The 26,299-nt window shown below is 42.1% G+C and overlaps 2 protein-coding genes across 3 annotated transcripts; one reads left to right on the top strand and one right to left on the bottom strand.

The window, feature by feature from the left end:
* Positions 1-415: 415 nt before the first annotated feature.
* Positions 416-11,685, top strand: rfc1 (replication factor C (activator 1) 1). Of its 2 annotated transcripts, none has more exons than XM_008412659.2 (23): positions 416-533; positions 966-1,097; positions 1,192-1,267; positions 2,161-2,277; positions 2,367-2,668; positions 2,772-2,846; positions 3,497-3,574; positions 3,656-3,997; positions 4,085-4,198; positions 4,289-4,468; positions 5,136-5,240; positions 5,707-6,127; positions 6,208-6,323; positions 6,411-6,525; positions 7,036-7,124; positions 7,278-7,415; positions 7,550-7,645; positions 7,721-7,974; positions 8,055-8,172; positions 9,045-9,190; positions 9,262-9,475; positions 10,983-11,162; positions 11,241-11,685. In XM_008412659.2, exons 1-23 carry the CDS (start codon positions 531-533, stop codon positions 11,331-11,333), a joined length of 3,504 nt encoding a protein of 1,167 aa, XP_008410881.1. In that variant the 5' UTR covers positions 416-530; the 3' UTR covers positions 11,334-11,685. The 2 variants fall into 2 exon arrangements, with proteins under 2 accessions (XP_008410881.1, XP_008410872.1); XM_008412650.2 differs by having other exon boundaries at positions 11,238-11,685.
* Positions 11,686-11,877: 192 nt separating this feature from the next.
* Positions 11,878-24,917, bottom strand: wdr19 (WD repeat domain 19). The gene is made up of 36 exons (XM_008412637.2): positions 24,815-24,917; positions 23,635-23,726; positions 23,493-23,558; positions 23,283-23,408; positions 23,078-23,196; positions 22,865-22,980; positions 22,622-22,702; positions 21,832-21,944; positions 21,580-21,753; positions 21,435-21,505; positions 21,177-21,349; positions 20,388-20,487; positions 20,198-20,304; positions 20,004-20,120; positions 19,743-19,898; positions 18,827-18,974; positions 18,530-18,743; positions 18,035-18,194; positions 17,848-17,958; positions 17,617-17,726; positions 17,416-17,473; positions 16,562-16,708; positions 15,632-15,714; positions 15,467-15,550; positions 15,233-15,379; positions 14,775-14,899; positions 14,548-14,657; positions 14,399-14,467; positions 14,220-14,297; positions 13,928-14,024; positions 13,718-13,842; positions 13,528-13,609; positions 12,878-13,028; positions 12,653-12,776; positions 12,501-12,577; positions 11,878-12,356 (listed from the first exon to the last, which is right to left on the bottom strand). The coding sequence occupies exons 1-36, from the start codon at positions 24,818-24,820 to the stop codon at positions 12,242-12,244; spliced, it is 4,032 nt and encodes a 1,343-aa protein (XP_008410859.1). The 5' UTR covers positions 24,821-24,917; the 3' UTR covers positions 11,878-12,241.
* Positions 24,918-26,299: the final 1,382 nt, after the last annotated feature.

Here is a 26,299-nt window from a genome sequence, read left to right as displayed (position 1 = left end):
TACATATTTGAGGGCAGGCTAATATTTAGCTTTCGATCTGTTTTAAACCTGATGGTTTCACCAACACCGATCAGCTTCCTCAGATTTTAAGCCCCGCATAATGTGCTGCCATGGCCAATTAAAAAAATATTTTATTGATCTCAAAGGGAAATTAAATGTAACTTAAATTATTCAAGATTCTTCATGTAAAGAACCGGTCAGAAACACATGGAAGAATTTTGATCAGTACGGATATTAAAAATCTTAGGGTACAAAGGTTTTTAGAAAAAGTGGCAAAGAGCAATTAGTGCGATATCAATATCTGTGATTTAAATTTAAACCATAGCGGGTTTATTATCATTATTGCACGTTTTGATTTGTTTTTGAATTCCTAAATAAACTCGGCACGTCTGATGACGTACGGACGCACGCCAATCCTGTATTGGTGCGTCACCTCCTGGCGACCACAGTGCTTCGCGCCAACAGCTGAAAGATTTTCCGTCTTTTCTGCACCAAACCAGCATCCAGGGTGCGAGAGCAGCGTGTTCATCATGGTAGGTAACAGTTTAAATCTGTCCGCTCAGGCCTGGAGCCGCACAAACTCCCAAAGTTACTCAACAAGGCGAAAGATACCTGCGAAGTCCTGTGGATAAAGCTGCTCTCGGGTTTAGCTGCAGCTAAACCGCTTCAATTTATTTTACACTAGAAATAAGCATAAAGCTGTTTAAATGTTGACATGTTTGTGCTGGGGTTTTTTTTTTGTTGTTGTTTAGGAAAAATGGTGCGTTTACGTGCAGGATCTTAGTCAGAAAGTGAACGCTACTGAAAATGAGCGCCTGAACTCACCAATTAATCCTCCGACCTCTTTTCACTGAAGTCTCTGCATCAGTCTTGTGTTTACAATCACAGCGATCTAGTGAAGATATAAAAGTTTACAACTCCGCTGTGTTTCAATCTGCATCACTACATACTGTGTTTGTGTGCAGGACATCAGGCGGTTCTTTGGACCGGTATCAGGCAAGCCTGCCCCAAATGTAGACCGAAAACCAGACGAGAAGAAGAAAAAGAAGAGTTCTTCAGAAGATGATGTGAAAAAGAGGAAGAAGGAGAGCGCTAAGGCAAGAAGATATTGTCCTCCACCATGTAAAAAGAAAGAAAATCCTGTTTTCCCCCCCCATTTCATTACACAATATTTGTATTCTTGTTATTCAGGTCAAAAGCTCCAAAAATGAAGAGCAACACAAAAGCAGCGAGAAGAAAAGAAAGAAACGCCAAGTTATAGAATCGGGTATGCGAAATATTTTAATATTTATATCATAAAAGAACATATAGACTAATAGTCTAGAGATGCACCAATTAGATTATTTCCTGCCAGTACCAATTTCAGGTTTTTCTTTACGTCTGACCAGATTTTGACCAATTCCACTTTTAACTCTTCAAAGAAATAAAATGAGCTAAAGCTTCTTTGATAGAAAAAGTAGGTTTGAATCACTAGAACTGCACAAAAACATGAAATTGCAGATGTTGATGCTTATTTTCCTCACTGTTTTTTTTTTTTTTTTTTGCCCCTCATGAGCGTTGGCATGTTTATGTTTAAACTCTGCAGCACCTCTGGTCGTAAAATCCAGCACAAGTCTGTCCAAATGGCAAAATATATATAATCGGCTATTTGGATGTCAATTAAATCAAAGTTTGCATCCAAAAACATTTTTTGCTATTTCAATATTAAACATGCTAAAGCTGCAATAATTCTGATTTGATATATTGTGAAGCTCTAGTTGGAAACCAGCAAAATAGGAATTAATCAAATAAGTCCCCGAACTTTATCATTATTAAAGATGCATGAAAGAAAATGTTAGTTGATTTATCTACATCTTTATAACTCTTTGTAAAGCAGCGACTTCTTCCTGGTATTCCATTTCTGCCTGTATAATTACACTTTACAGTTTGTGCAATAGAGTAACACATTGTTTTTTTTTTTATATATTTAGATCTTTGTTAGAAAAATGCTAATCTTAATCCTTGTTTATCTTCAGTGAGAAAATGGCAGAAAACGTTTTGGAGTTCCAGTTTTCATAAAGCTGGAGGGGATCAGTTCTAGGAGTTGCATCTTTAAGAGAGGGACATTTTCTAAAAAATTAGATGAGAAATGAAAAACATGTCATCCTTGTTTCTAATCAGATTCAGACGAGGAAGAGCCGGTGATGAAGGCTAAGAAATCCTCCAAAGAGAAAGCTGCGACCAGCAAAGCAAAGCCGCCTCCTAGGAAGGATCCTGTGCAGTACGTCTCTGAAACAGGTCAGACACCATCGAAGGAAAATATTCTCAGTTCCTCCTAAAGCATTTGGCCTTTAAAGAAAATCTCTGCTCATCTCTCGAACCTGCAGACTCGGACAATGACAACTTCCAGAGTCTGAAGAAGGCCTCCAAGTCCAAACAGAACGGCGCTAACAAAAAGTCAGAAGAAGACAGCTGCAGTCCTAAAGCCAAAGAGCGAGTCAAGTCTCCTGCTAAGCCTCCTTTGAGTCGGGGGAAAACCGAGAGAAAGAGTCCCAAAGTTCCTACAACCCCTAAACTAGCCCCTCCCCCTCAGCCTAAGCAAACTCCCACCTCTGTTCTCGACTACTTCGGCAGCGGAGAGATTCACCGCTCGGACAAGAAGCTGGTGGCCAGCACCAAGCGAAAGGCTGTAAGCTAACTTAACTTTCCTCCAATCCTCCATGACGTCTTTTCTCTAATCATTTTCTTACTCTGCAGGAAACTAAATTTGTAAAACTCCTGTCTTCCTTCAGCCGACTCAAGAGTTAGACGACCTGATAAGCGACGAGGAATTGGCCCGGCAGCTGCAGATGGAGGAGGACACGGAGGTAAGAGGTTAAATCAACTACGGGGTGTTTTCACACGAAGCAGAAACTGAATCAGGGTCTTGAATTCTCCGTTTGGAGATCATTGGAAAATGTTTTCATTCAGTGGAGTAGTGTGGGGTGGGGGGAGAAAAGGAGGAGAAAACACATTCAGGATTTAAACAAGTCGTTTTAACTTTTGTCAATTTATTGTCATCAGATGCAGCTTGTTGATGTCAGAAAAGCCGTTTCCTCTCCTGACATAGTTTTAATTAAAGAGCAGCTTTTTGCAGCTGCACATGTGGGTTACATGAACCAGAGTGTGCCGGTTCCTGTTTAGGATGCGACTTCTTTCAGCACCTCCCTAACCAGCTACGAGCCCATCTACCTCCATCGGTAGTTAGATGTAGGGATTTTTCTGGCAATAGAAATATATTCCAACAAATGTACAATTTCTAGCTTGATATGTTTTGTTGATCTGTGGCGATTTCCAAACCCTCGTCAATTTTTCCCCGCTTTACCTTCACTAATTTCATATTGAAGATCAAAACTCATTAGTACATAACTGATGCAGAATCGGTCCTCTTCAATCCTAAAAACTGTTCTTCAGGTGATGGAAGGCCGACTTTGTAATTGTCTTTATGCAATGATTTTGCTATGTTTCTTTCGAGCAGGTGGAGAAACAAGTCCATGAGGACGAGGAGTTTGCCAGAACGTTGGCCCTGCTGGACACCGAGCCACAGCCCAAAAAAGTAATGCACTGCAACGGTCACTAACAGGCATGTTGGCTTCTTGTACAGGAGATGTAAAAATGTTTTTTGTGCCTTTTCAAGGCGCGCAAAAACTCTGAGGAAAGGCCAAGTCCAACCACGACCCCCAAGAAGAGCAGCGCGAGCGTCCCGTCGAAGACCAGTCGGACCGCTCCGGAGGACGTCATCAGTCCGTCGCCCAAGAAGAGCCCCACTGCCGGCAGAGCCAGCTCCAAGCTGGCCATGATGAAGAAACGGGACGAGGCGAAGGACGAAGGCGCGAAAAGCAAAGCGCCCGCTTCACCGAGGAAAAACAAAACTTCTCCGAAAAAAGAGCCGCGTGCTTCTTCCATTTCGGACATGAAGTTCACGCCCAAAGCAGGAACGACACCGACGGCGCTGAAGACGTCTCCCAAGAAGCCCGAGGTAATGCTGCTTCCTGCGACGCAAGAGGCTGAACTCTGACCCGTTCGTCTGAGCCGCTTTCAGGTTTTTATTCTGCTTCCCAACCAGAGCACAAGTACAAGTCCTGACGATGCGGAGAAGAAGAAGATGCACACGCTAGCTTTCAGGAATTACCTCAACAGAGACGGACCGCGGGCGCTGGGATCCAAGGACATCCCCGAGGTAAGGTGGAGCGTCACGACGGGGAACCGGCGGCTCCGCAGTCGTTCTTTATTTCAAAACCAAGTTACTCAGTTTAAAATCCATTTCTAGGGAGCAGAGAACTGTTTGGAGGGGTGTGTGTTTGTGCTGACCGGAGTCCTGGAGTCGATGGAGAGAGACGACGCCAAAGCTCTCATTGAGCGTCACGGAGGCAAAGTGACGGGAAACGTCAGCAAGAAGACCAACTACCTGGTGCAGGGCAGAGACAGCGGAGCGTCCAAACTGGACAAGGTCAGCCAGCCTGCGTCAGATTATCAGGGTTTATTTGGATTATTTAATTTAAATAAAGATGAAACATAAAACAAACAAAAAGGGTTTCTACTACTGCTAAATTGAAGAAAATAACTGCTACTGCTAGCAGTAATAATGATGATAATCTTAATAATAAATTGTAATCGATTAATAAATTTGGTAAATAATAAATTAATCAAGAAAATGTTAATTAAGATTAAAAATTAATAATTAAATTCATAATAAATAAATGAATTCAAAATAGGGATTATATGGCCTTATTACTATTAATTAATCATTGATAATAGAATACACAAATATTAGTAAATAACACTTTTATTAAGGAGTAAGAAGAAGTGTAAGCTTTTTCACCCTGCATCACCTAAATCTGCTAAGACATGTAACATTCTTACAAATAAAAATCTCACACTAAAATGTTTATTAAACTCGAGCCCTTAATTTTTCCTTACATTTATTAAGCAGGGGGAAATAAACTGGTGAAATAATTTCAAGTTGCTCTGTTTTTGTACTCGAACGCAACAGGATGTTGTGGTTTATTTTTTTTTTTATATCTTCTGATTTATAAAAGAACAGGAAGCATAAATTACAGACATATTCCAGTTTCATTGATGTTAAGGAGTTTTGCTCTCTGCGTTTTGCTCTCTAGGCTGAGAGTTTAGGCACCACCATCCTGGATGAGGACGGCTTGTTGGAGCTGATCAGGACCAAACCAGGAAAGAAGTCAAAGTATGAGATCGCTGCAGAAACCGAGGTCAGGACTCCTGCAGTTGTAACATTACAAATGTTTTTACTTTGGCACATTAGCAGTAATAAACATCAGTGTGGCTTTTATTACAGTATGGCTTAAAGAGGCACGTCGTCCCATTTTTTAGCTCAATCAAGTAACCAAAGGAATAACATTATAACATGATGTAAAGCTAAAGAAAAAAACAATTTTACATGAAACTGCCCTTTAAAGAGTAGCAGCTTAACTGATGTGAAAACCACCTGATGGAAATTTACCAAAATATTACCTAAAGAAAAAAATATTACCTGGTGTTTTCCTCCAAAAAAATAAATTTTTGAAATGATTAGTACTGAGAATAAAACATAATAAAATGTTATTCACCCTCTGTGACCTCCTGCTGTGTTTGAGCCAGTCTATAGATATCAGCTTTAACCTTTCAATGGTTCTAATGAAATCGATCTCTCTTTATTTCTTTGGATGTTTCTTTTAGTGCAAAGCCTCAAACACCAGAACTCCTCCGAGTCGGACCTCAAAGGTCACCCCCAAGGCTCAGAAGATCTCCCCCTCCAAGGGGAACTCCAGGTCCCCCCAGACCCCGAGCCCCTCAAAGACGGGCCAGGCACACAGAGCCAGAGCCAGCGGCGGCAGCACCCCAACTGGGAGGGGCTCCAGACAGACGGCCCGGAGGGAGCTGGGCCTTCCCTCCGCATCCTCCTCTTCCTCAGCTCCTGGACCCTCCCCTCCTTCCCCTCAGGGGGACGCTGCCGGTCTCCTGTGGGTGGACAAGTACCGTCCACGTTCCCTGAAGGCTGTGATCGGCCAGCAGGGGGAGCAGAGCTGTGCCAACAAGCTGCTCCGCTGGCTGCAGAACTGGCACAGGCACCACAGCAGAGGAGCGGACAAACCCGCAGGTAGCAGAAGAACCGGCCGACCTCACGCCGGCTCACCTGGCAGAAACGTGTCGGTTCTAGATGTGCTTTCTGTTCGACAGCGTCGAGGTTTGGTAAATTTGGAGGAGGGAAGGACGACGGATCGGGATACAAAGCCGCTCTGCTGTCTGGGCCTCCAGGGGTGGGGAAGACGACCACAGCTGCCCTGGTCTGTGAGGTCAGTCGGAGGGCACACACTGGCGCCTAACCAGCAGACTCTGGCCGCACTTCCTGTTTGAATCTGTGGGTTTGCTTGTCGTTGAAGGAGCTGGGCTTCAGCTACGTGGAGATGAACGCCAGCTGCACTCGCAGCAAAAACAGCCTGAAGGAAGTCGTGGCGGAGTCGCTCAACAACACCAGCATCGAGAACTTCTACAAAGGTCAATGTTTGCTTATAAAGCAGCTGCCGATTCGTAAACGATTGAAAATTGGTTCCAAATATTTCCTAATAATTCGCTAATACCGATACCAGAAAGTGGCATCGTTGCCCTTTCACTGGAGCGGCTTCACAACCTGGAAAAGTCTGGAATATTTTCCAGGTTTGGGGGAGTTTGGAAATAGAGCTGGAAAAATATGAAGACTTTATTTCCTGCCCCCATGTTTAAATAGAGCAGGGTGATGTGACTTAAAAATAAAAACTAAATATATTTTTATACCAAATTCTGTAGATCCATTCATTCCTTCCTTTTATCCATCCCTCCTCCATTTTTAAAATATAAATAAATGGAGGTTAAAATGACTGAAAACTCTTTAAATCTGTAGAGAAGTTGCAGCGCTGCAACATAAAAACTGAACGCTGCCACACAGCTACCGCTGGCTGTGCTCTTCATGTTTATCCTCTTCTTCAGCAAATCTCAAACCGTTTTGAGCCTCTTCTCTCTGCCCTGCAGGGACGTCTCAGACGGTGAGCAGCAGGCACGTCCTCATCATGGACGAGGTGGACGGCATGGCGGGAAATGAGGACCGAGGAGGAATCCAGGTACTGGAGCTCGTTTCTCACGATCCGCTCGGCTTTTGGAGTTTATGGAAAGGTTCAAAATAATTGTTTGGGAAATGACTGTGTGCCTGATGGAAATCTAACCAGTTGGGATATTTACTTGTAGTAAGAGTGTTTTTCTCTGACCTCTTGTAGGAGATGATCGGCCTGATCAAAAACTCAAAGATTCCCATCATCTGCATGTGCAACGACCGCAACCACCAGAAGATCAGATCGTTGGCCAATTACTGCTTCGACCTGCGCTTCCAGAGGCCGCGGGTGGAGCAGATCAAGGTTCCCTCCGTCGTCGCGCTGCAACGTGTCCATTAACCTTAAAATGACCTGAACTATAGAAATGAGTGTTTTCATAATTGGATTTTCTTTCCTGTTCTATCATTTTATTGATTTGGTTTACACTTTTCCCCCAGGGAGCCATGATGTCTCTTGCTTATAAAGAGGGAATCAAGATCCCTCCTCCGGCTCTCAATGAAATCATCTTGGCCTCCAACCAGGACGTGCGACAGGTAAGGAGCGCAAAGCGCCTCGCTCTGTGAGGGCTGGGATATTTCCGTCTCGTCACTTTGGCCCCGTGCCTCCAGGTGATTCACAACCTGAGCATGTGGTCGGCCAAAGACAAGGTGATGACGTACGACCGGTGCAAGTCCGACGCGGCCAGCGCCCGCAAGGACACGAAGCTGGGGCCGTTCGACGTCTGCAGGAAGGTGTTCGCCTCGGGCGAGGAGACGGCCCACATGAGCCTCATCGACAAGTCCGACCTCTTCTTCCACGACTACTCTCTGGCGCCGCTCTTCGTCCAGGAGAACTACCCGCACGTCCGTCCGGCTGCGGCTCGGTGAGCGGGGCGCGCCACGCTGCGTAGGTCTGCAGAGACTCGCGTCCGGCTGACGTTCCTGCTTTCGTCTTTGCTCACAGTGGAGACATGAAGTCCCACCTGGTGCTGCTCAGTAAGACCGCCGACTCCATCGCCAACGGCGACCTGGTGGACAGAAGGATCCGATCGAGTCAGAACTGGTCCCTGCTTCCCACTCAGGTAAGTGTTGTGTTGTCAACTATAAGGACTGAATTATTAAATAATATTCTGATAGCAACTGATAAGCTAATTAATTGTATTTATGTGTCAAACTTATCAGTCTGATCTCTGGAGGAGTTTATTGACAGATGCTGAAATGTTCTTTAGAAGCTAATTTTAAAGTAGCAACTTATTTGACATGTAATGACATTCATCTATATATGATCAAATAATAACTAAGTTTTCCATAAACAGCGTGTGAAATGAAAGATTATTCCAGCTCAGTGTGAAGCCGAGATGAAGGCCTGTTGCAGAGTCAGAGTGTGACGTGTTTTTGTCTCTACATGCATATTTATCTACAATGTTGCTATTTTGAGTAGGACAATAAATCAATAACAATATGTATTTTGATAAATATGTGATCAATATCAATAGATGAAATGTCCGATAGAACATGTAATAATTTCACTGAGCTCCAATCCCGAACTGCACAGCATTCTGGGGGATGTAGGCAGAGGAAAGGCTAAAGCTAGGTGCGTGGCATCGGCTAACTGACTCGCTCTTTGGTTACCTAGCAATAACTTGCTGAGAAACTTGTGCAGCCGCAGTTTCAGGTTTTGCCACTGTGCCTCAGAACTGCTGGAAAAAAAACAAAACATGGAAAAGAGAAAATAACAACTGGAGAGGAAACTGGATAAAACATGAGAAATCACGCCACCAGTTTCAGTATTTCAGATATTTAAAACTTAAAAACTAATCCGTTATATCGACTGATATGAAACGCTTGAATCGTGATGCATTTTTCAGCCATGTCGTCCAGCCGTAGCTTGGAGCCACTTCTGCCACTTTAGTGCAACCAGTGTGAATGCTTCTGAGCCTGGTTGTGTTTTCAGGCCATCTTTGCCAGCGTGTTGCCGGGCGAGCTCATGAGAGGATACATGTCTCAGTTCCCCGCCTTCCCCAGCTGGCTGGGCAAGAACTCCTCCACCAACAAACATTCCCGCATCGTGCAGGAGCTGACCTCACACATGAGCTTAAAGTACCGTAAGCTCCTTTTGTTCGTCCGTCGCGCTCCCGGGGCGGGGTGTTTCATGCTCTTTGCTCCTGCAGGACCCTGAGCAGCAGACAGGCGGTCAACCTGGACTACATGCATTACCTGCGCCATGCGCTGCTGCATCCGCTGCAGAGGCACGGGACAGAGGGAGCGGCGCAGGCCGTGCAGCTGCTGGACGACTACCAGCTCCTCAAGGAGGACGTGGACAGCATCATGGAGATCAGTGTGTGGGGCGGGCAGCCTGACCCCTACTCCAAACTGGACCCCAAGGTGAGCTGAGGACCACTGAAGAGGCTCACTCTAATTTTTTAAAAACAGTTTCTGAATGCTTTCCCATCCTGATCGTTATTTTTATGCTTTTAGGTAGGGATACAAACAATTAATCCACTTCTATTATTACCTGCTTAGACCATTTTTTTAGTCTTGTAGTTTGGCCGCCATCCAGCAGAGGGCGCCGCCGGTCATCCTTAAAATAAAGATTTTGGAGCCGTACCATAAGGGGAAAGAGAAACGGTCCAAACGGAGTCCGGCGTGGGGCACAAAATGCTCTTTATGCGGATCAATCAATCAATCAAATTTTATTTGTATAGCACATTTCAGCAGCAAGGCATTTCAAAGTGCTTTACATAATTAAAATAAAAACAGAAATAATCAGCGAGAAAGAGAGAGATTTAAAAAAAAAACCATTACATCATTAAAACGTCGAAAAGAAAGAAGAAGAAATTAAAAACATAAAAACATGGAAGACATCAAAACCCGCACTCTAACCCTAATTTAGCCATAAGCAACTCTAAACAGGTGGGTTTTAAGTTGAGATTTAAAAGCACCCAGTGTTTCAGCTGTTTTACAGTTTTCTGGAAGTTTGTTCGAAATCTGTGGTGCATAGAAGCTGAATGCTGCTTCTCCTCGTCTGGTTCTGGTTCTGGGGATGCAGAGCAGACCAGAACCAGAAGATCTGAGGGGTCTAGACGGTTGGTACAGTAATAACAGATCTTTAAGGTATTGTGGTGCTAAACCATTCAGTGATTTATAAACTAACATCAGTATTTTAAAGTCTATTCTCTGAGCTACAGGGAGCCAGTGTAGGGACTTTAAAACTGGTGTTATGTGCTCTATCTTCCTGGTTTTAGTGAGAACCCGAGCAGCAGCATTCTGGATCAGCTGCAGCGGATCTGTTTTGAAATATAAACACTCAATAAGCTCCTTATGTTTCACCTTAGTAGCGCTCATTCAGCGCTGCGCTACGAAGTCGAGGATGTGATGAGAGAAAATCAGAGGAGAAAAAATGTTTTAAAGATACGATGCCAATGAGAGGTTGATTTTTGAGGGCCGTCGTCGTGAGTCTTTTTGGAGTAAAGTTTTAAAATTTGCTCCAGTTCAACCACAGACAGTAATTCTGCATTAATATCTTTCTATTGATGGGGAATTAATAAGTGTTTAACGGATTTTATTCTTTTCAGCTTTTATTTTTATACTCGGCAGTCTAAGAGGTTCATGTTTTGTTATATTTTATAAATATGTCTAAATTTAATCATGTGAGAAAAGCACAGTTATCGTTTATGTAATCAGTATTTAATACAAAAATAATATTCGATTTTAATGTTTTTCTTTTAATGCAGCATATTATGAAAATTTAGACCTTTACGTTATAGAAAGACGGTTGGCCTGCTTGACTGGAGTTTTTAAGAAAACGGGCGCTTGTCAACTAATCGTTAGTTGATCGATAAGATTAATCAACTTCAGATTAGCTCATTAGGTAATAACTCTGTACTCCCAGGTGAAGGCAGCTTTCACGCGGGCGTACAACAAGGAGGTCCACCTGACGCCATATTCCCTCCAAGCTGTAAAGAAGGGCCGCCGAGGAGGAGGAGCGGATCTGGACGAAGGAGACGAAGGTCCGGACGACCAGGAGTCTGGGGACGAAGCCGAGGGCCTCAAAGCAGACGCCATGATCAAAGTAAGTGTGTTCAGACCTGAAGAGGTTTTTCTGTTCTGCTTTCTGGTTATTCACCTGTTGGGTTTCTCTCTGCAGCAGAAGAAGACCAAAACAACTAAAGAGTCGACGAAGGAGAAGAAGCAAGAATCCGGGAAGGGCAAAGGCAAGGGGAAAGGCAAAGCAAAGAAATGAACAACGAACTGTGCTGGACTGACTCTGCACTTAAATCAACACGTTAACAAGCATCGGGAGGAACTCTGCTGGGATTCTGTCGTTTTGCTCCAACAAAGTGACTGCTCCTTTTTTTTTTTTTTTAACTTCCAGTGTCTCCACATTGAACGGATGTTTCACGTGATGAGCCTGTCTGTCTGCAGGTGTGTCTCATCAGGAGTAGTGTCCATTCCCTCTGCCTTTAGGCTCAGCTTCAGCCGCTGCAGATGTAAATAATGTGACTGGTATCGTTTGCTACGCAGAAATGTCTTTGTTACTCCTGGATATTATTTTGTAAATTCCAATTTTCTAATAGAGGAATATGTTGCTCAGACATGCTGGGAGTTTTATTTCTAGATACAAAGAAGGCAGCTGAGGTCCAGGCGAAATGCTGGACCTGCAGAAACATTTAATAGCTTTAAAATCAGACGGAAAGATGAGACTCTTGCACTCAAACTGTCAACATCCACAGCTTACAGGGAAATGAGCCTTAATGCTTTAAATCTGAACATTAACAGTCAACTACTCAATATTTAGAAACAACTTTATTCATATTTAAATTGTAAGCAAATAGTTTATTTTTTTTTTACAAATATGTTCCATTGGGTCACACTGAGGTATTATATCTTTTTTTAGATTAACTGTTCGGTCGTTTCAGTATCATCCATATTTCCACTCAGAAAATCAGGAACATGTTTTACACACCTGCTGCAAAATGGCAAAAAAATAACTACAAAAATAAAACAAAAATATCTCAAAAGCAACAGGATACATTTCTTTGAAATCTCACTGTGACCCTTTGGTAGTAACATTAATTCATCTAATTTTAGCTAAAACAGACAGATATATTTAAATTGCTTTTCTGGCTTGGAGGTCAGCTACATGTGTGGTCATTGATCCAGGTCGTTGTCGTGCAGATATTTGGAGCAATCTGAGATCTTCTTCACCTGCTTGGCGCTCAGATTCCCAGAGCACATGGGACACACAGACTCTGTTTCCAGCAGCCTGAAACAGATACACATGGTCAGAGCTACCTTAGAGACAGAAAAGTGGAACAAAATACTTTATCTGATCTACAGTGAGGCTAAGAAATCATAATTTGTATAAACTTCAGATTTATCTTTGTGCTTTTAAGGATCAGTTACTCACAGAATGAACTGAGAGTAGAGTGCAGGGAACTCGCAGAGAGGACAGATGGACCAGTCTTCTTTCAGCATGTGACGGCCCTGATACAGAGATAATTTGGAGTAAATGGATGGATTTGTCTAAAGAAATGCAGATGAAGATGAGGTCTCGGTTACCGTGGCGATGCAGTAGGGGATGTTGTTCTTGCAGGAGATGCACATCAGGTCGTTCTGCGGCAGCTGGAAGCCACAGAAAGGACAGGGAGTCGTTTCCTCCTCTAACTCTGAAGTGTCAGGATGACTGAGCATAAAAAAACAAGGATAAAACATTTAAAAACGAGTAAAAGATTTTTAAAAATCTATTGCAGGAATACACAATTTTAACAATAAATGACGACTCACCGAACCAAAGCCTCGATCTTCTTCCTGTACTTGAGGTCGATCTGGTTTCGGTACTCCGGTCTCATCAACATGGCTGCAAAGCTAAAGGCCGAGTTCTTCAGCCCGGCACGCTGGCATTCAATAACTGCTGATGTGAGAATGGGGACGACGTCTGCATGCACACACACACACACACACACACGCGCACACAGACACAAAGACACACAAAGACACACAAAGACCATTGTTTTAAAATCCAGAGAAAAGAGACGATGGATGGATGGAGAAACAAAATTCAAGGACAAAGACAGAGGCTTGATTATTGAACTACACCATTCAAAGAAGAATATGAGTAAATATGTTCCGTCACATGAAAAAGTTTTAAAATTTCTACAGAATAATAGTGACGATGTCTGGATCAAGTATAAAGCTGCATCATTATTCTTTTATGTTAATTTTAATGACAAACACTAATCTTTCTCTCTTTTTTAAAATTCCATCTAAAACTGCATTTCTGGAATATTTGTCAGGATTTGATGCAGTGGATCAAGCTGTCATAATAAAAATAATCAGTGCTAAACTTGTAATCAGAATATGAAAATGGAAAGACTTCAAAATATCCTGGCTGAAGTAGGACTGATTACGACGTTCAGGGGAGAACATGAACTCACGAGCAGGAAACTTGCTGATGTTGTTGCTGACGCGAATGAGCATCCGCGCCCCTTTGAGATGATCTCCTTTCTTCACGTGGATCTGCAGAAAAACAGATGCTGACTGAACAATGCCACAGCAAAAAAAATAAAAAATATTTGAGCTGCTCTTCCTTAACACCACCAGCAGCCGGAGGACGACGATCGTCACCTTGACCAGTAGATACGAGTGGAGGATCATCAGGTTGGTCGCCATCTCTGCCGGGATCTTGATCTTCTGAGCCTGCAGCTCTGTGTACATGCTGAACAGAACGTCATGGGCGTTTCTGTAGTTCCCTGCGGTTTTAACACACAGAAAGCAATCACACAAAAAAACAACGCTCTGCTGCTACCGGAAGGTCAGCATTAGTGAGGTCTGTACCGGCCGACTGCTCCTCTCTGGCGATGATGGTGGCGGTGTGAGCGGCCTCGCCGTATCGCTGCAGGGCCATGTAGAGGCGGAACAGGTACTTCGCCTCCTGGGAACGAGTGAGACATTTCAGACGACCACGCCCCCCCCCTTAACAGTCACTAAAACTACGCCTTCTGTGTGATTAATTCAGGAACATCTACAACAAAAACACATAATCGCTTGAGAGTTTATGAAGACAAGGTGGTACAACGCTGCAGATCGACATGAACAAAAGACATATTGTTATAAAATGCTTTATTACCATGGGCATCCCGTCACTTTCTCCCAGCAGATATTCAATCAGCTGATTGGTCAAAAAGTTGTCTTTGGCTTGTCCCACCTGATTTGGGAACAAACACCCAGAAGCACCCAGTCAGCTGAACGGATAAATATTATAATTTTTTTTACTTTAAAACTCAGTTAAATATGAGCAGCTCTCACCGTCTCAATGGCCAGCTCAATCGCCTGGTTGTCTTCGGTTTTTGGACACTTAAGGAAATGATTTAGAGCCTAGAAGGAGAACATAACCGTTACCTTTATGAAAGTAATGTGAACAAGTAAGAGTGAACAAATAAGCCACGGCCTCTTACTTTGTTGTACTGCCCACACTTGTGGAAAAACTTGCCAGCCAGAAGGTGTTTCTTCTCTCCCTCAAAATACAGAGCGACGCTCTGATAGTCCTCCTGCGTGGCTGCAGAGCCTGCCCACCACAAACACAACTCAGCAAATCTAACAATGACCGAGGCTCAAGTTAGAAGAACGACTGCAAACAGCAGAAAGCTGTAAGATCTGGACGCAGGTTTACGGCGTAGCTGACCGATGATGTCTGCGTAGACCTCCATCTGTCCGTGCTGCTGAGCCAGCTGGAAAGCTTCGTCGTTGCACTGAGACAGAACCAGGAAGTGGATGGCTGAGCCGTAGTCGTTCAGCCGCAGGAAGAACCTGGGGCACAAACAAAGAAACAAAATGACTGTGAGCTGAAATGATCAACTGTGATTTAGAATATCGCAAATTACTTTTGGAGACCACCGATAAAAAAACAAAAAAACAAGCACTAATATCAAAGGTATCAAAGGTCCAGTGCAGTTTGTCAGAGAGAGTTAATGCTGCTATAATGAATGCTTTACGAAGGAATTGTGCCTTAAGGAACTAAACTGACTAATACTGAAGCTCTGTATAAATATGTTGATGCAGATGAAGTACAGAATCATTGAATCAATAAAAAAACGTAGCAGCTTTTGGTTGTGCGTCCATCTTTGGTCTCGTTTATCCCACCTGGCAACCATTTTTGCTCCGTCGATGCTCTGAGTCTCCCTGACAATCCGAACTGCAGCCTCCGGATTGTTCAGGTGGTCCAGCAGCACACGGATCATGTTATCCCAGTCCTTTGCGCTCTCGTAGGCCTGAGCTGCCTCTTTATATCTGATGTACACAGAACGCTTTGCGTCAGATTTGTTTGAACCTTTTCGGCTTTATCAGAGGAATAAGACAGAGAAGCCGAGAACCCACTTGCCATCCGCCTCCTTGGCCTTTGCGTACTGGAGATGAATCTTTAGAGAGGAAACATTCGGGAGCAGCTCTCCCACCTTCGCCCTGAAGAAACAAGAAGGAAAGAGTTGCAGGACACTTAAGTGAAAACACAAAGCGATACCGAGTGCTGAAGGTGTAACTCACCAGTTCTTGCAGCGAATGTAAACCAGGGCAGCTTTATCGTAATATAACCCCTTTTCATACAACTGAGCAGCTTCAGAGAATTGCTGCAAGGAGAAAGAAAAACAAAGACGACAGAAATCAAGACATTCAAAATGACATTTAATGACTAAGGTGTTGAAATGATAATCAGAGGAAACAGATTCACACAGTCCGGACTAGAGAATCTGACCTCTAAGCAAAATCAATGCTTTTAGAAACACACGAGATAAAGAGAACTGACCAAAGAGGGAGAAAATTACATTTTTATTAAAGATAACTCGAAGTTCTATCCTGACGGGGATCGCCTTACAACCTTGAGAACAAAATCTGCCTCACATAATGTGATTTAGAAACTCCATTATTATCTGATTCGTTCAGCAATAAAAAGCATTGATTTATCTTAATGTTTCAGGGTCTAAAATTATTAAGGTGTGTGCACATTTATTACACAAACCTGTGATAATTCCAGAAGTTTAAAAACTTATTTTAGACTTATATCTGCAAAAATATTAGTTTCAGGTGAGAATTTGTGTTTTGTAACTTGTTTGTTGTAAAAGCCCTGCAGCAAGTTACGTTCCCCCCTTCTTTTCTTCTGCCGTACAAAATGACCGTCAGCTTTCAGTAAACGGTCATTTTTCCTCGCAATCTGTTACACAAACAGCTCTAGTCTTAAGAGAAAATGAAGCTGTTAGACCTGTTTGTATTTTACAAAAAAAAAAAAAAAAAAGAACCTTCTTCCCTAAACATATTCTCAATATCTCATTTAAATGCTCATGCAGGGAGCTGCATGAGCTCAGGGAGCCTGAGCTCATGCAGATCTGCTTCTGCTGACCCCAGAGACTCACCAGAGAGGAAATTAGCAACAAGTGGAGTCTCCCCTCTAGCGTTTCAGATAAATATCTCCGTTTCTACCTTCATGCTCTCCAGTATGGCTCCACATTCCTTCTTGAGGACTCTGCTCGGGTGCTGGATGGCCTGAGCTGCTCCTCTCCGGATGTCGCCCATTCTGATGGACATCCTGGCTATTCCCGCCTGGCACGCCTCGTCGTGCTCCTGGAACTGCACAGAAAGAGGAGGAGGAGAATGTGGACAGAGCAGAAAGCATTTGCTTTTATTATGCACGGAATGTCTTGCACCTTGTCATTTACAAACAGCAAGTCTCACACTTTGTAGATTTGAACCCTGACATCAAATGTAGGGAAGGAGATTTGCTTTATGATTCGTTCTGCTTCAAAAAGATAAAATCCTCTGAACTTTACTAATTAATTGATGCAGTGTATTTCTGTGTTGCTGTGCTTATGGCTTTCTATAAAAATAATAATTCTGAAAACTAAGAAAGATTTGGGAAGAAAACTGGAATAGGAACGAAGCAGATTATTTCACTTACAACAATTTCCTCTTCTAAGTGAAATAATTTGCCAGTGAAACTAGTAACTTTTTGTCAAGAATTAAAACTTGCTCTTATATCTCGTTGAAAAGTTACTTGTAAGTTAGTTATGTTTTAGATATTTTCACTAGAAACTAGACTAAAAGTACTTGGTAAGATTGCGTGTTTTTGCAGTGAACGTTTTCAAATACTTCATCATTTTAAGTTTTAAATAAAGTTTCTGAAAACGATAACTAGCTGTTACATAACTCCATAATCCTCTGCGCTCCTTTCAGCTTCAATGTGCCAAAACATTGTTAAAAAGAAACTAATTAAAGTGATGTGAGCTCTTCATTATTCAAATCGTAGCCTTAAAATCTGAGATTGCGATTGAACTTACTTTATTCTGGTGCGTCAAACCTTTCTCATAGTGTGCCAAAGCGTTCACATAATCGCCACTGGAAAGAGAGGGATTTAAAATCAGTTCGGAGTCAGTCTCTTAAATGGTGCGTACAGTGTGTGTGTGTGTGTGTGTGTGTGTGTGTGTGTGTGTGTGTGTGTGTGTGTGTGTGTGTGTGTGTGTGCGTGTGTCTGCACCTACATGAACTCCAGATGGACGGCGTACTCTTTGGAAATGAAGGGAATCTGTTCTTCTGCGAGCCTCTTGGCCAACATCAGAGCGCTGTCCCAGTGCAGCAGGTCTCTTCTCATCTTAAATACAAACAACACATCATCATGTGATCCTTACTGTTTATGACACATTTATTACATAGAGGTTTCGCCACATACCAAAACCAAAACCTATTGATCATAAAACTGAATGTGAACAAACCTCCAGAGCAGCTGCTGGGCAGCTGGAGGACAGATAAAGGTCCTGGGCCAGGTTGTATTCATCCAAGGACATGGCCAAATGTCCTGCCAGTAGGTTTTTATCCTCTATACCCTGAAAAGATTTCAGTTCAAAATAAGGGAGACGTGCATTGTTGACGGAGATATCTGATAGGAGGAGAGCGTTGAACCTTGATCGACTGTAAGGATATGACCATGCCCACGTTGCCACTCATCCGGTAGATCTGGATGGCCAGCTCCACCTCCATGTGGACCAGACAGGCTCTGCCTATTTCAGCCCAGTCAGCTTCACTGCCTCCAGACTTGCACAGAGTCCAAGCCTCCTTGTACCTGCAAACACACATCAAACCATTCTGCTGGGCGTTTATTGATTTAAGACACATAAGGTTAAAGTGCACAGGGTCGCTTCCATCTTCTAACTTTCTGCTGGGCCGGTCAGTTCACCTCTATTGGGCTTGAATGATGACTCAAAAACAACCGTTTTACATTCGTTACTTAAAAAGCAAGTATAGACAAGTTCACCCTCCCAATCTTCTGGCTGTTAAATGATCTCGCTTCACAAAGGAAGATCTTCCATCCGTGCAGCATTTAGTCAAATGAAACATTCTCACATCTAAACATTCTCGAAACAGGAAAGTGGTTCCAGGGACGACTGACCGACTGACCTTTTGAGCTGGAGCGCCTGACTGATCTGCTTGCTGAGCTCTGAAGGGGAGTCTTTCAGCTTGTCAGGCGAGGTTTTGAGAAACGAGTGTGTGTGCAGAACTACTTCGCTTGTCTTCCCGCTGGTCGTCTGACAGGTCAGCTCGCCGTTGTAGAAGAGCAGCGGCCTCTGGGAGTAGAGCAGAGCAGTGCTCCCCACCAGCACCACCCGCGGACCTGAGCGTGACGACAGCAACTGTGAACGAGCGTCTCGCCATAACTGACCGTGTGTCTGATCGCAAGACGTGGCATCGCCCTACCGTATATTGTCCTTTTATGCAAAGCGTAGGTGTAGGCCTTGTCATCGTCGAAAGCCACAAATACACCTTTGTCTGCGTGCCAGTTGTCCCACAGCACTCCTGTTATGGTGGGGAAAAAGTTGGGAAGCTCGAAACAGGACAATGTTGCCTGGAAACCAAGAAACACACAAAAACTGTCTTTAAAAGTCCTCCAAATATCAGCGTTCCTGAACATCTCCATTTCAGAATGTCGCACTTTTTAGACTTTAATTTATTTGCATACATGAATACATATGGCAGACAGAAAATCAGCTAGCTAGTGGTGGAGATGATTCGCTCTCCAGCTTGGTTCAAGAAGAGTCAGAGAGTTGAAATCATGAATCCCGTTTATTAAAACCAAATTGGTCCATCACCATGTTTCCTTAGGGGAAAACACAGCAAAACAACAGATTCCTTTTCTAGGCATCTATCTCAGCTACGCCCTTAAAAGGGCGTTCCCTAATGTGTCATTTCCTTTATCCTTATGTATTTATACGTGCATGCATGTGCACGTATGTGTGTGCGTGTGTATGTACCAGCATGCAAGCAGCTAAGAGATAGAGGAAAACAAAAAATTATTTATTCCTAACACTAGCTAGCTTGAGGAAAAATAAAAAATTTTACTTTTATTTTTCAGACTTTTCTAGAACTATAAATCCTGAAGTCATTTTAGCTAATTTTGGATCAACTGTTTTTTTTTTTTGTTTGTTTGTCAAATAATGTGAAACTATAAACAATGCCCATTAAAACAGAAGCAGAAAAAAAAAGTTATTGTTCCAACAATTGTTCAAACATTTGACGTCGACATGTTCAAACATAAGGAAATAAATACTAAACAAGTGGCACATGGTTGAAATTATTCGTGTACATTTAGCTTAAGACGTGAACATATACTGACATTTGCAGGAGAGAACAAGAAGCCTCCATTCTTGTCATCGATAAACACCACCCAGGTGCCGTTTGGGTCAGGGAACACCTTCCTCACGCTGACCGAATGGCTGTAGTTGTTCACGGTTTCCCAGTCCTCCAGCAGTACACACACCACATTACCCAGCTGAGGGAAAACAGCGCAGCGTGACTAACTGGAGGAGAGGCTCATGCTCTTCCTTTGATAGCTTTAATGAGAACTTTAATGAGATAAGAACCATGTGATCCTTACGTCGGTGCCATAATAAAGAAATTCGGCAGTGAGAGCGTGGCAAAGGATCCGGCCTTTACTGTCATCATCTGGGAAAAGTTTCATCTGCTTCCTGTCCTCTGCGTCTCTGCCTTCGATCTGGAACAGACATGTGAATGTTTGTGTTGGAGCTTGTTTCATAGGAGAGGCTCAGCCCAAACCTGCAGATGTCTCACCATGTGCAGCTGTACTTTTCCTTCAAACAGAGCTGCTGCGTAGTCAGCGTTGAGGCGCATGCTGACTATGGTCCCCAAATACTCAACGTCCTTTATCTTTGACAAGCCTAAGTCACGCACAAAAGATTTGAAGGAAAGCTAAAAGAAAACGCAAAGCCAACACAGACCCACTCTTATAATGTGATTTTACCGTAGAACCAGGCTTTGTTGTTCATCCCCACGGCCACGTGGTACGGTCCCACGGCAACGAACGTGGGCTCCACCTCAACCTGGATGGACATGGGACTCTCCTGCAAACAGAGTTGGGTAGCAACTAGTTACATTTACTTGAGCAACTTTTTTTGAAAAAAAAAATGCTTTTTGGAGTATTTTTACTAAACTGTACGTTTGAGTAATTTTATTATGAAGCACTTTACTCTTACTTGAGTGATAGTATCTCTGGATGCTTGACTCACTGTGAGTAACTTCACTGAATGAAGAGCAAACTTGTTTTAACCAAAACCTCACCGGATGCAGATACACCATCTGTTCAAAGTTTCATAAGTTTTATACTGAAAGAAAATAATTTTGAAAATTTTTTTTTTTTTTTGCCTGATTTTATTACAGTATTTTGTAATTATGCTATTTATATGAACTATTTCATTTTGGTGTTTAAAATACCAACATTTCAACGTAAATTTACATTTTGTTCTGTCTGATGATGCAATTATTAAACATAAAATGATTGATGTTTCGATCAGTTACTCAGTACTTGACCAGGCATTTTACCAAATCATTTTTTAGTCTTACTTGAGTAATTTCCTGGATGGATATTTGTTACTGTTACTTGAGTAAAAATATGTAATTTGAGTAAAATGTTTGGTAGTCTACCCACTTCTGCCTGTAACCCAGTTGTAGATCAGTTCTGGTCAATTATTCCTATTGTAGATTGATGTCTTTTCAGTGATCACTGTATGAGTGTGCATGAGTGTGTTCTCACCCTCTCCACCTGGTTGGAGACAGTGACCTCCAGCAGGGAGGTGAGGAAGGCCAGCCGGGTGCCAAAACTGTCTCCCAGCATTGGTAGCTTGGTCAAAAAGACGTGAATCGTTCCTCTCTGAGTGGACAGGGCCAGCAGCTGGCCGTCATCTGTCCAGTTCAGCTGATCCAGACCTGCAGGAGGACAGACAGAGGATTGGGGGACACGCTCAGCACAGTCCTACAAAATCTCACTGGATGAACAGAAGGACTGGGTAACCTTTGGTCTCATCTTCCAACTGAATGACACTGCTGATGTCTTTGAGATCAGACAGCTCATGGATCTTTATGCTGCAAAAGAGGCACAAAATGTTCTGTTTTTCCTTCAATAAAGTAAAGAAAGCTTCAGTAAGATAAATGTGTACCAGTTGTCTCCACAGGAAGCGGCTTTGTTTAGCGAAGTTGAGACGGCCACGCTGTACAGACTGTCTTTATGGTTGCGAGCCTGGTAGAGCTCAGACTTGATCTCTCTGATGTGGGTGGAAATAACCAGGAAGTATCCATGGGAAAAGCCAATCAGTATGTACCCATCACCAAACCTGCGCAATTGGAAACCAAGCAATCAATTTTGGCACAAAAACCTTCACCTTGATGTTAAGCAGAATGGCGAACGGTACCAGCGATGGGACACCAGGTTGCCGTACTGGCGCTCGAAGGCCAGCTCGATTGGGTTGTTGGGGTCATTTATGTTGAACAGCGTCAGTATCTTCTTGTCCACACACATACTCACCTGAGAGCAGAGCGTTTGAAAGATTAAACATCATTCAGGGCCTCGTGTGGAAGTAGAAAATCAAGCACTGGTTTATCGGATAACACTAACATTACAGAAACTTACACGTGGGTTTGAATCAAGAACATCTAACATGACAACATTAAGATGTATACTTTATGAATAAAAGTGAAAATTGCAAAAAATGACAAAAATTAAATTAAAAAAAGATAAGGAAATAAATATAACATTTCAGTAATAAAATGAAACTGGGAAGGGTAAATTGAACATTAGTGCAAGTAAAATAGAAGTAAATGAGGTTTAAAAAGATAAAATATAATTTTATTTGCACAGTTTTACAGATCATTAATACGAAATTATAAAGTTTCAGGAAGTGTAGTCTGCATGATTTTCTTATGTTGTTCTTATGTTGCATGTTTTCCTTTGACCTGATTGTGAATTTCTTTGTATATGAATTTCATATTAATCAAATCGGCATCCTGAAAAACCCAACTGAGGTCAGTTCTCCTTAGAGAACAAAAGAAACAGCCACAAACCAGGTTCAGCTGCAGGAAACAAAAATATACCACAAGATAAAGAAGTGATGAATTTGTTCTTTATACTGTAATTGACGAGAGTTAAGGACAATTAGTGTGAATTACTGTATAAAAATGTCAAAGATGCATAAAATAACTTACAGTATTTTCCCCTTGAGGGGACCTTTCATCAGTTTTCATCACCGAGAAAAATATTTCAGCCGGCTCACCTCGAAGCGGCATCTGACAAAAGATCAGGAAAATCAGCAGGATGTTTTTATTCCAACTTTCAAATCCTTCCTATTGCTTCCATAATCTTTAAAAATGACAAAACTGTGATCATATAATCCTTGTGCTGTCAGGACGGACAGGACGGAGCAGCACTCAGGTCGTCAGCGTGACTACCTGTCTGACTGTGTCTCCTTCATGATTGCTGATAGTGAGATTGTTGTCTTCACCTCCCAGAGCCAGGAGATTCTGGGAGCTCCAGCACCCACATGTGATTTTCTTGGTGTGTTTGCCTTCAGCAACAAGCAGGGAAAAAAGAGACACAATCAATACAACAGACAAAAAGGTGAACAAAATCTTGAAAACCTGGTTGTGGTGTGTCAGCATTACCCAGTATGGGTATCTTGCGTGACGTCTGTTGATTATAGATGAGCAGGTTTCCTTTTGCCGTCCCTACAGCCAGCAGGGGGGCAGTTTTTGACCACAGGAGGAAACTCATCTGATCTTTGCTGAAACCAACAAGAAAACAAACTCAGAGGATTAGACTATTTGTAACAGATCATAGTCACATGCCCAGAGTTAACTCTCTACATACCTCATGCCACTGTCTATGTGAAATGTTTTATTGACACTGGCATCCCAGAGGAAGATGGAGCTGGACTTTGCGGAAATCACTGCCAGGATGTCTCCGTCCTTGTCCCAGTCCATCCCCACACAGCGCCTACCAGGTAACATCAGAAACAGAGGAAGTTAACATTCTGCTTGAGGAGATCAAACTGGGATCCTACAGACTTCTCTAACTTACCCCGGAAGGTTGAGTTCAGTCCACTTCTGTCCATGTCGATCAAATATTTTCACTGTGCTATCTTGTCTATGTGATGGGAGAAAAATGTCAGACTTTCGCTTGTTCGGATGTTAACAGCTTTCTTAAAGATGCCGTTACTCACCCAGCAACAGCAATGTAATTCCCAAGACTTTTCTGCCACTTGTACAGAACATAAGATCCTGCCCAGGCTTTGTCAGCAAGAACGAAAAAACTCTGGCGACACAAAGAGAACTTTTTCATTTTTAAATAATTTCTCATACCTCTGAATAACTATCTTCTTCAGATTTATCTTAAATCCAGGAAGGGAAAAATATATATTTTTTTCAAATTACTTTTTTTTTTGGAGTGATTTGTTGTTTAAATGTAAATTATACTTAGATGCAACAACAAGACATGAAATAGGCCATTCATGCTGTAAAACCTCCAGATGTGAGTGAATCAGAACAGTCCCCCCACAAGCCTATAGAAAGATTGCTCTACACAGCAATATAAACAACATATTGCATGTTAATACAGATGCTTGATGGCTGCTGTAGTGGGCAATTACATAAACACAAGGTCAGGTTGGCTTTTAATAAGTGGGATAATCATTTGAAAACTTTGTTTCTGTTGTTTTTCAAGCTATTTTTATCATGTACATGCATTATTGTGACATTTTAAATATGTACACACAACCAAAAAAAAAACAAAAAACAGATCAAATGTGTAATCTGGGAAAGGGGGGAAATTATGTTTAAAGTACTGTGGTCCTTTACTGAAGTGCTGAATTGAAAATTGCAAATCGGTTCCTTATTTCAGATATGATAATGAAGGGAAAGCTTTATTTACAACGACTAAAGGAGGGCCCACGGAGAATGATGAGATGTGTATATTTTTTCTATTATTGTCTTTATTGTATTAAAAATACAATTAAATAACAACAATATGTAACATTCCTTGTTGCTTTTCTTTAACTGAGGGTTACATAAACAATATAAGGCTTAACATATACCAACATTGTTATCTCTTCATGTATAAAACCTTATTTTCTACCAGAGTAAGGCAGCTGCTACACGTCAGAGTACATTAGCAGTCCCAGGACATGAAGCAATTGCTTTAACGCTGCATGATTTGCCTCTGACGTTACAGGAGAAATAGAAAAGTACGACAAAATACAGAAGCAAAAGGCAACATTTACCTGAGCTAACGCGATAGCTTGAAACTACATGAGTAGCTAGCTCGTTGACGACCGCTTAAGTGAAACAAACTCCTCCTAAAAGCACGAGAAAAAGTTTCGTTGCTGTTCTTTTGTAAGTACTAACCTTCATATTGATGAAATATATTCACGCGAATCTTCTTAAAACATCATCCCCAGAAAAAGCGCCGTTCGTTTCCCATAATGCTTCGCTCTGAAGCGTCTATCACAGCGATGTCATAGCAACAGAGAGTAGCCAATCAAGTACGAAGAAAGAGGCCAAGCTTCAAAACAATAAACAGTTCTGCAAAAATGTTGAGTCTTATCGTTTTACTATAATAATAATAATAATAATAATAATAATAATAATAATAATAATAATGTGTCTTCCTGAAGGCTATTGTTTTTTGTCATTGGTATCCACAAATGTTAAAACATTTACATCCCATAAAGGACAGTAAGTACATGTTTTTAGGGAAGGTTTTGTTAAATACAGTGGGATCTTCTCAAAGACAAAACTACCTGGTACTGTTCCCACTGACCCACGAGGTGGCAGGGTTGTACAGCCGCTGACAAGCTAGTGTGCCAGACGTCCTGATGTTTGTTCTGCCCCATGTTTTCTTTCTGTCATCCAGTAAGTGTGGAAAGTCTTTGAAAGCAAGTGAGTAACAGCTCTTGACAAGCTGAGAGGACAATCAGTTTGTTTATGTGAAGCAAAATGAGGTCATCAGATACCCTATATTTGTAGTTTCATCCCTGACCTCAACCAGGGAAAATACTACAAAGATGTTTTTTGCTCTTTCTCACAGCTTGATGGATGGTTGGTATTTCTTTTTTTTCTCCTCTGTACAACCTGGGGAGCTGGACTGATGAAAAACCAGCTGGATGAAAAACAGATGTGTGACACAAATATTCCTCTGTGTGTGCTGGCAAGCCAGAGCAGAATACGCCCTGCAGACTCAGATCCCATTAAGATGCACAGAGGGGAGCAGCGGAACAATTTTCAGGCAAAAAGATAAAAATAGACCGAAGAAATGATAATGAAAAAAAACTCCTTTTCAAGTACAGGAGTCCATGCAAGGCAATCAGTTCAAATTGAGAGAAGCTTCTGGACTGTAACACATTAAGATTCTTGAAACAAGATGTGAACTTGGTTCAGTGCAGTTGTCCTTCATGATGCAGGATTAATTCATCTGCCACCAAGGGCGTAGGAACAAGTTTATCATTGGGGGGGACACAAATCGGAAACTTGAAAGATCTGTAAATTGCTTGAGCAAAAAATGTCAAACAATGGTGTCATCAACGTGTTACTCTAATCTGACCCCTTGTAACGAGTAATCTAACGTGTTACTATTTACAATCCAATAATCAGATTAAAATTACGTATCCAAGTTACGTATTTGTGATTATTTTTAAAAAACACATATTGTTGCTTTCTTCTTTTTCCTTGGGGAGATACGTTTCATATGTAACACCAGCGACACAAACATAAACGATGGCGGGAAAAGAGATGCACATTTTCTAGCTGATGGATGAATTTTTTATTGAGTGATCAAATTACTCTTTCAAAGTAACTATGCCATCCATGGCAATAAACTAACTACACTATATG

The sequence above is a fragment of the Poecilia reticulata genome, linkage group LG1, assembly GCF_000633615.1.
Source record: "Poecilia reticulata strain Guanapo linkage group LG1, Guppy_female_1.0+MT, whole genome shotgun sequence".
Taxonomy (NCBI): Eukaryota; Metazoa; Chordata; class Actinopteri; order Cyprinodontiformes; family Poeciliidae; genus Poecilia; species Poecilia reticulata.
Note: the sequence above shows the minus strand (reverse complement) of the source record. Positions and strands in the feature narration are given on the sequence as shown.

What these genes read in the sequence shown, in the direction of transcription:
- rfc1 (XM_008412650.2), top strand. An exon ending in CGTCTCCCAAGAAGCCCGAG is followed by an intron (nt 3,998 to 4,084) that starts GTAATGCTGCTT and finishes CTTCCCAACCAG; the next exon opens with AGCACAAGTACAAGTCCTGA. An exon ending in GAGCGTCCAAACTGGACAAG is followed by an intron (nt 4,469 to 5,135) that starts GTCAGCCAGCCT and finishes TTTGCTCTCTAG; the next exon opens with GCTGAGAGTTTAGGCACCAC.
- wdr19 (XM_008412637.2), bottom strand. An exon ending in GTTTGACGCACCAGAATAAA is followed by an intron (nt 16,709 to 17,415) that starts GTAAGTTCAATC and finishes CTTTCTGTGCAG; the next exon opens with TTCCAGGAGCACGACGAGGC. An exon ending in CATCAGCAAGTTTCCTGCTC is followed by an intron (nt 13,029 to 13,527) that starts GTGAGTTCATGT and finishes GTGTGCATGCAG; the next exon opens with ACGTCGTCCCCATTCTCACA.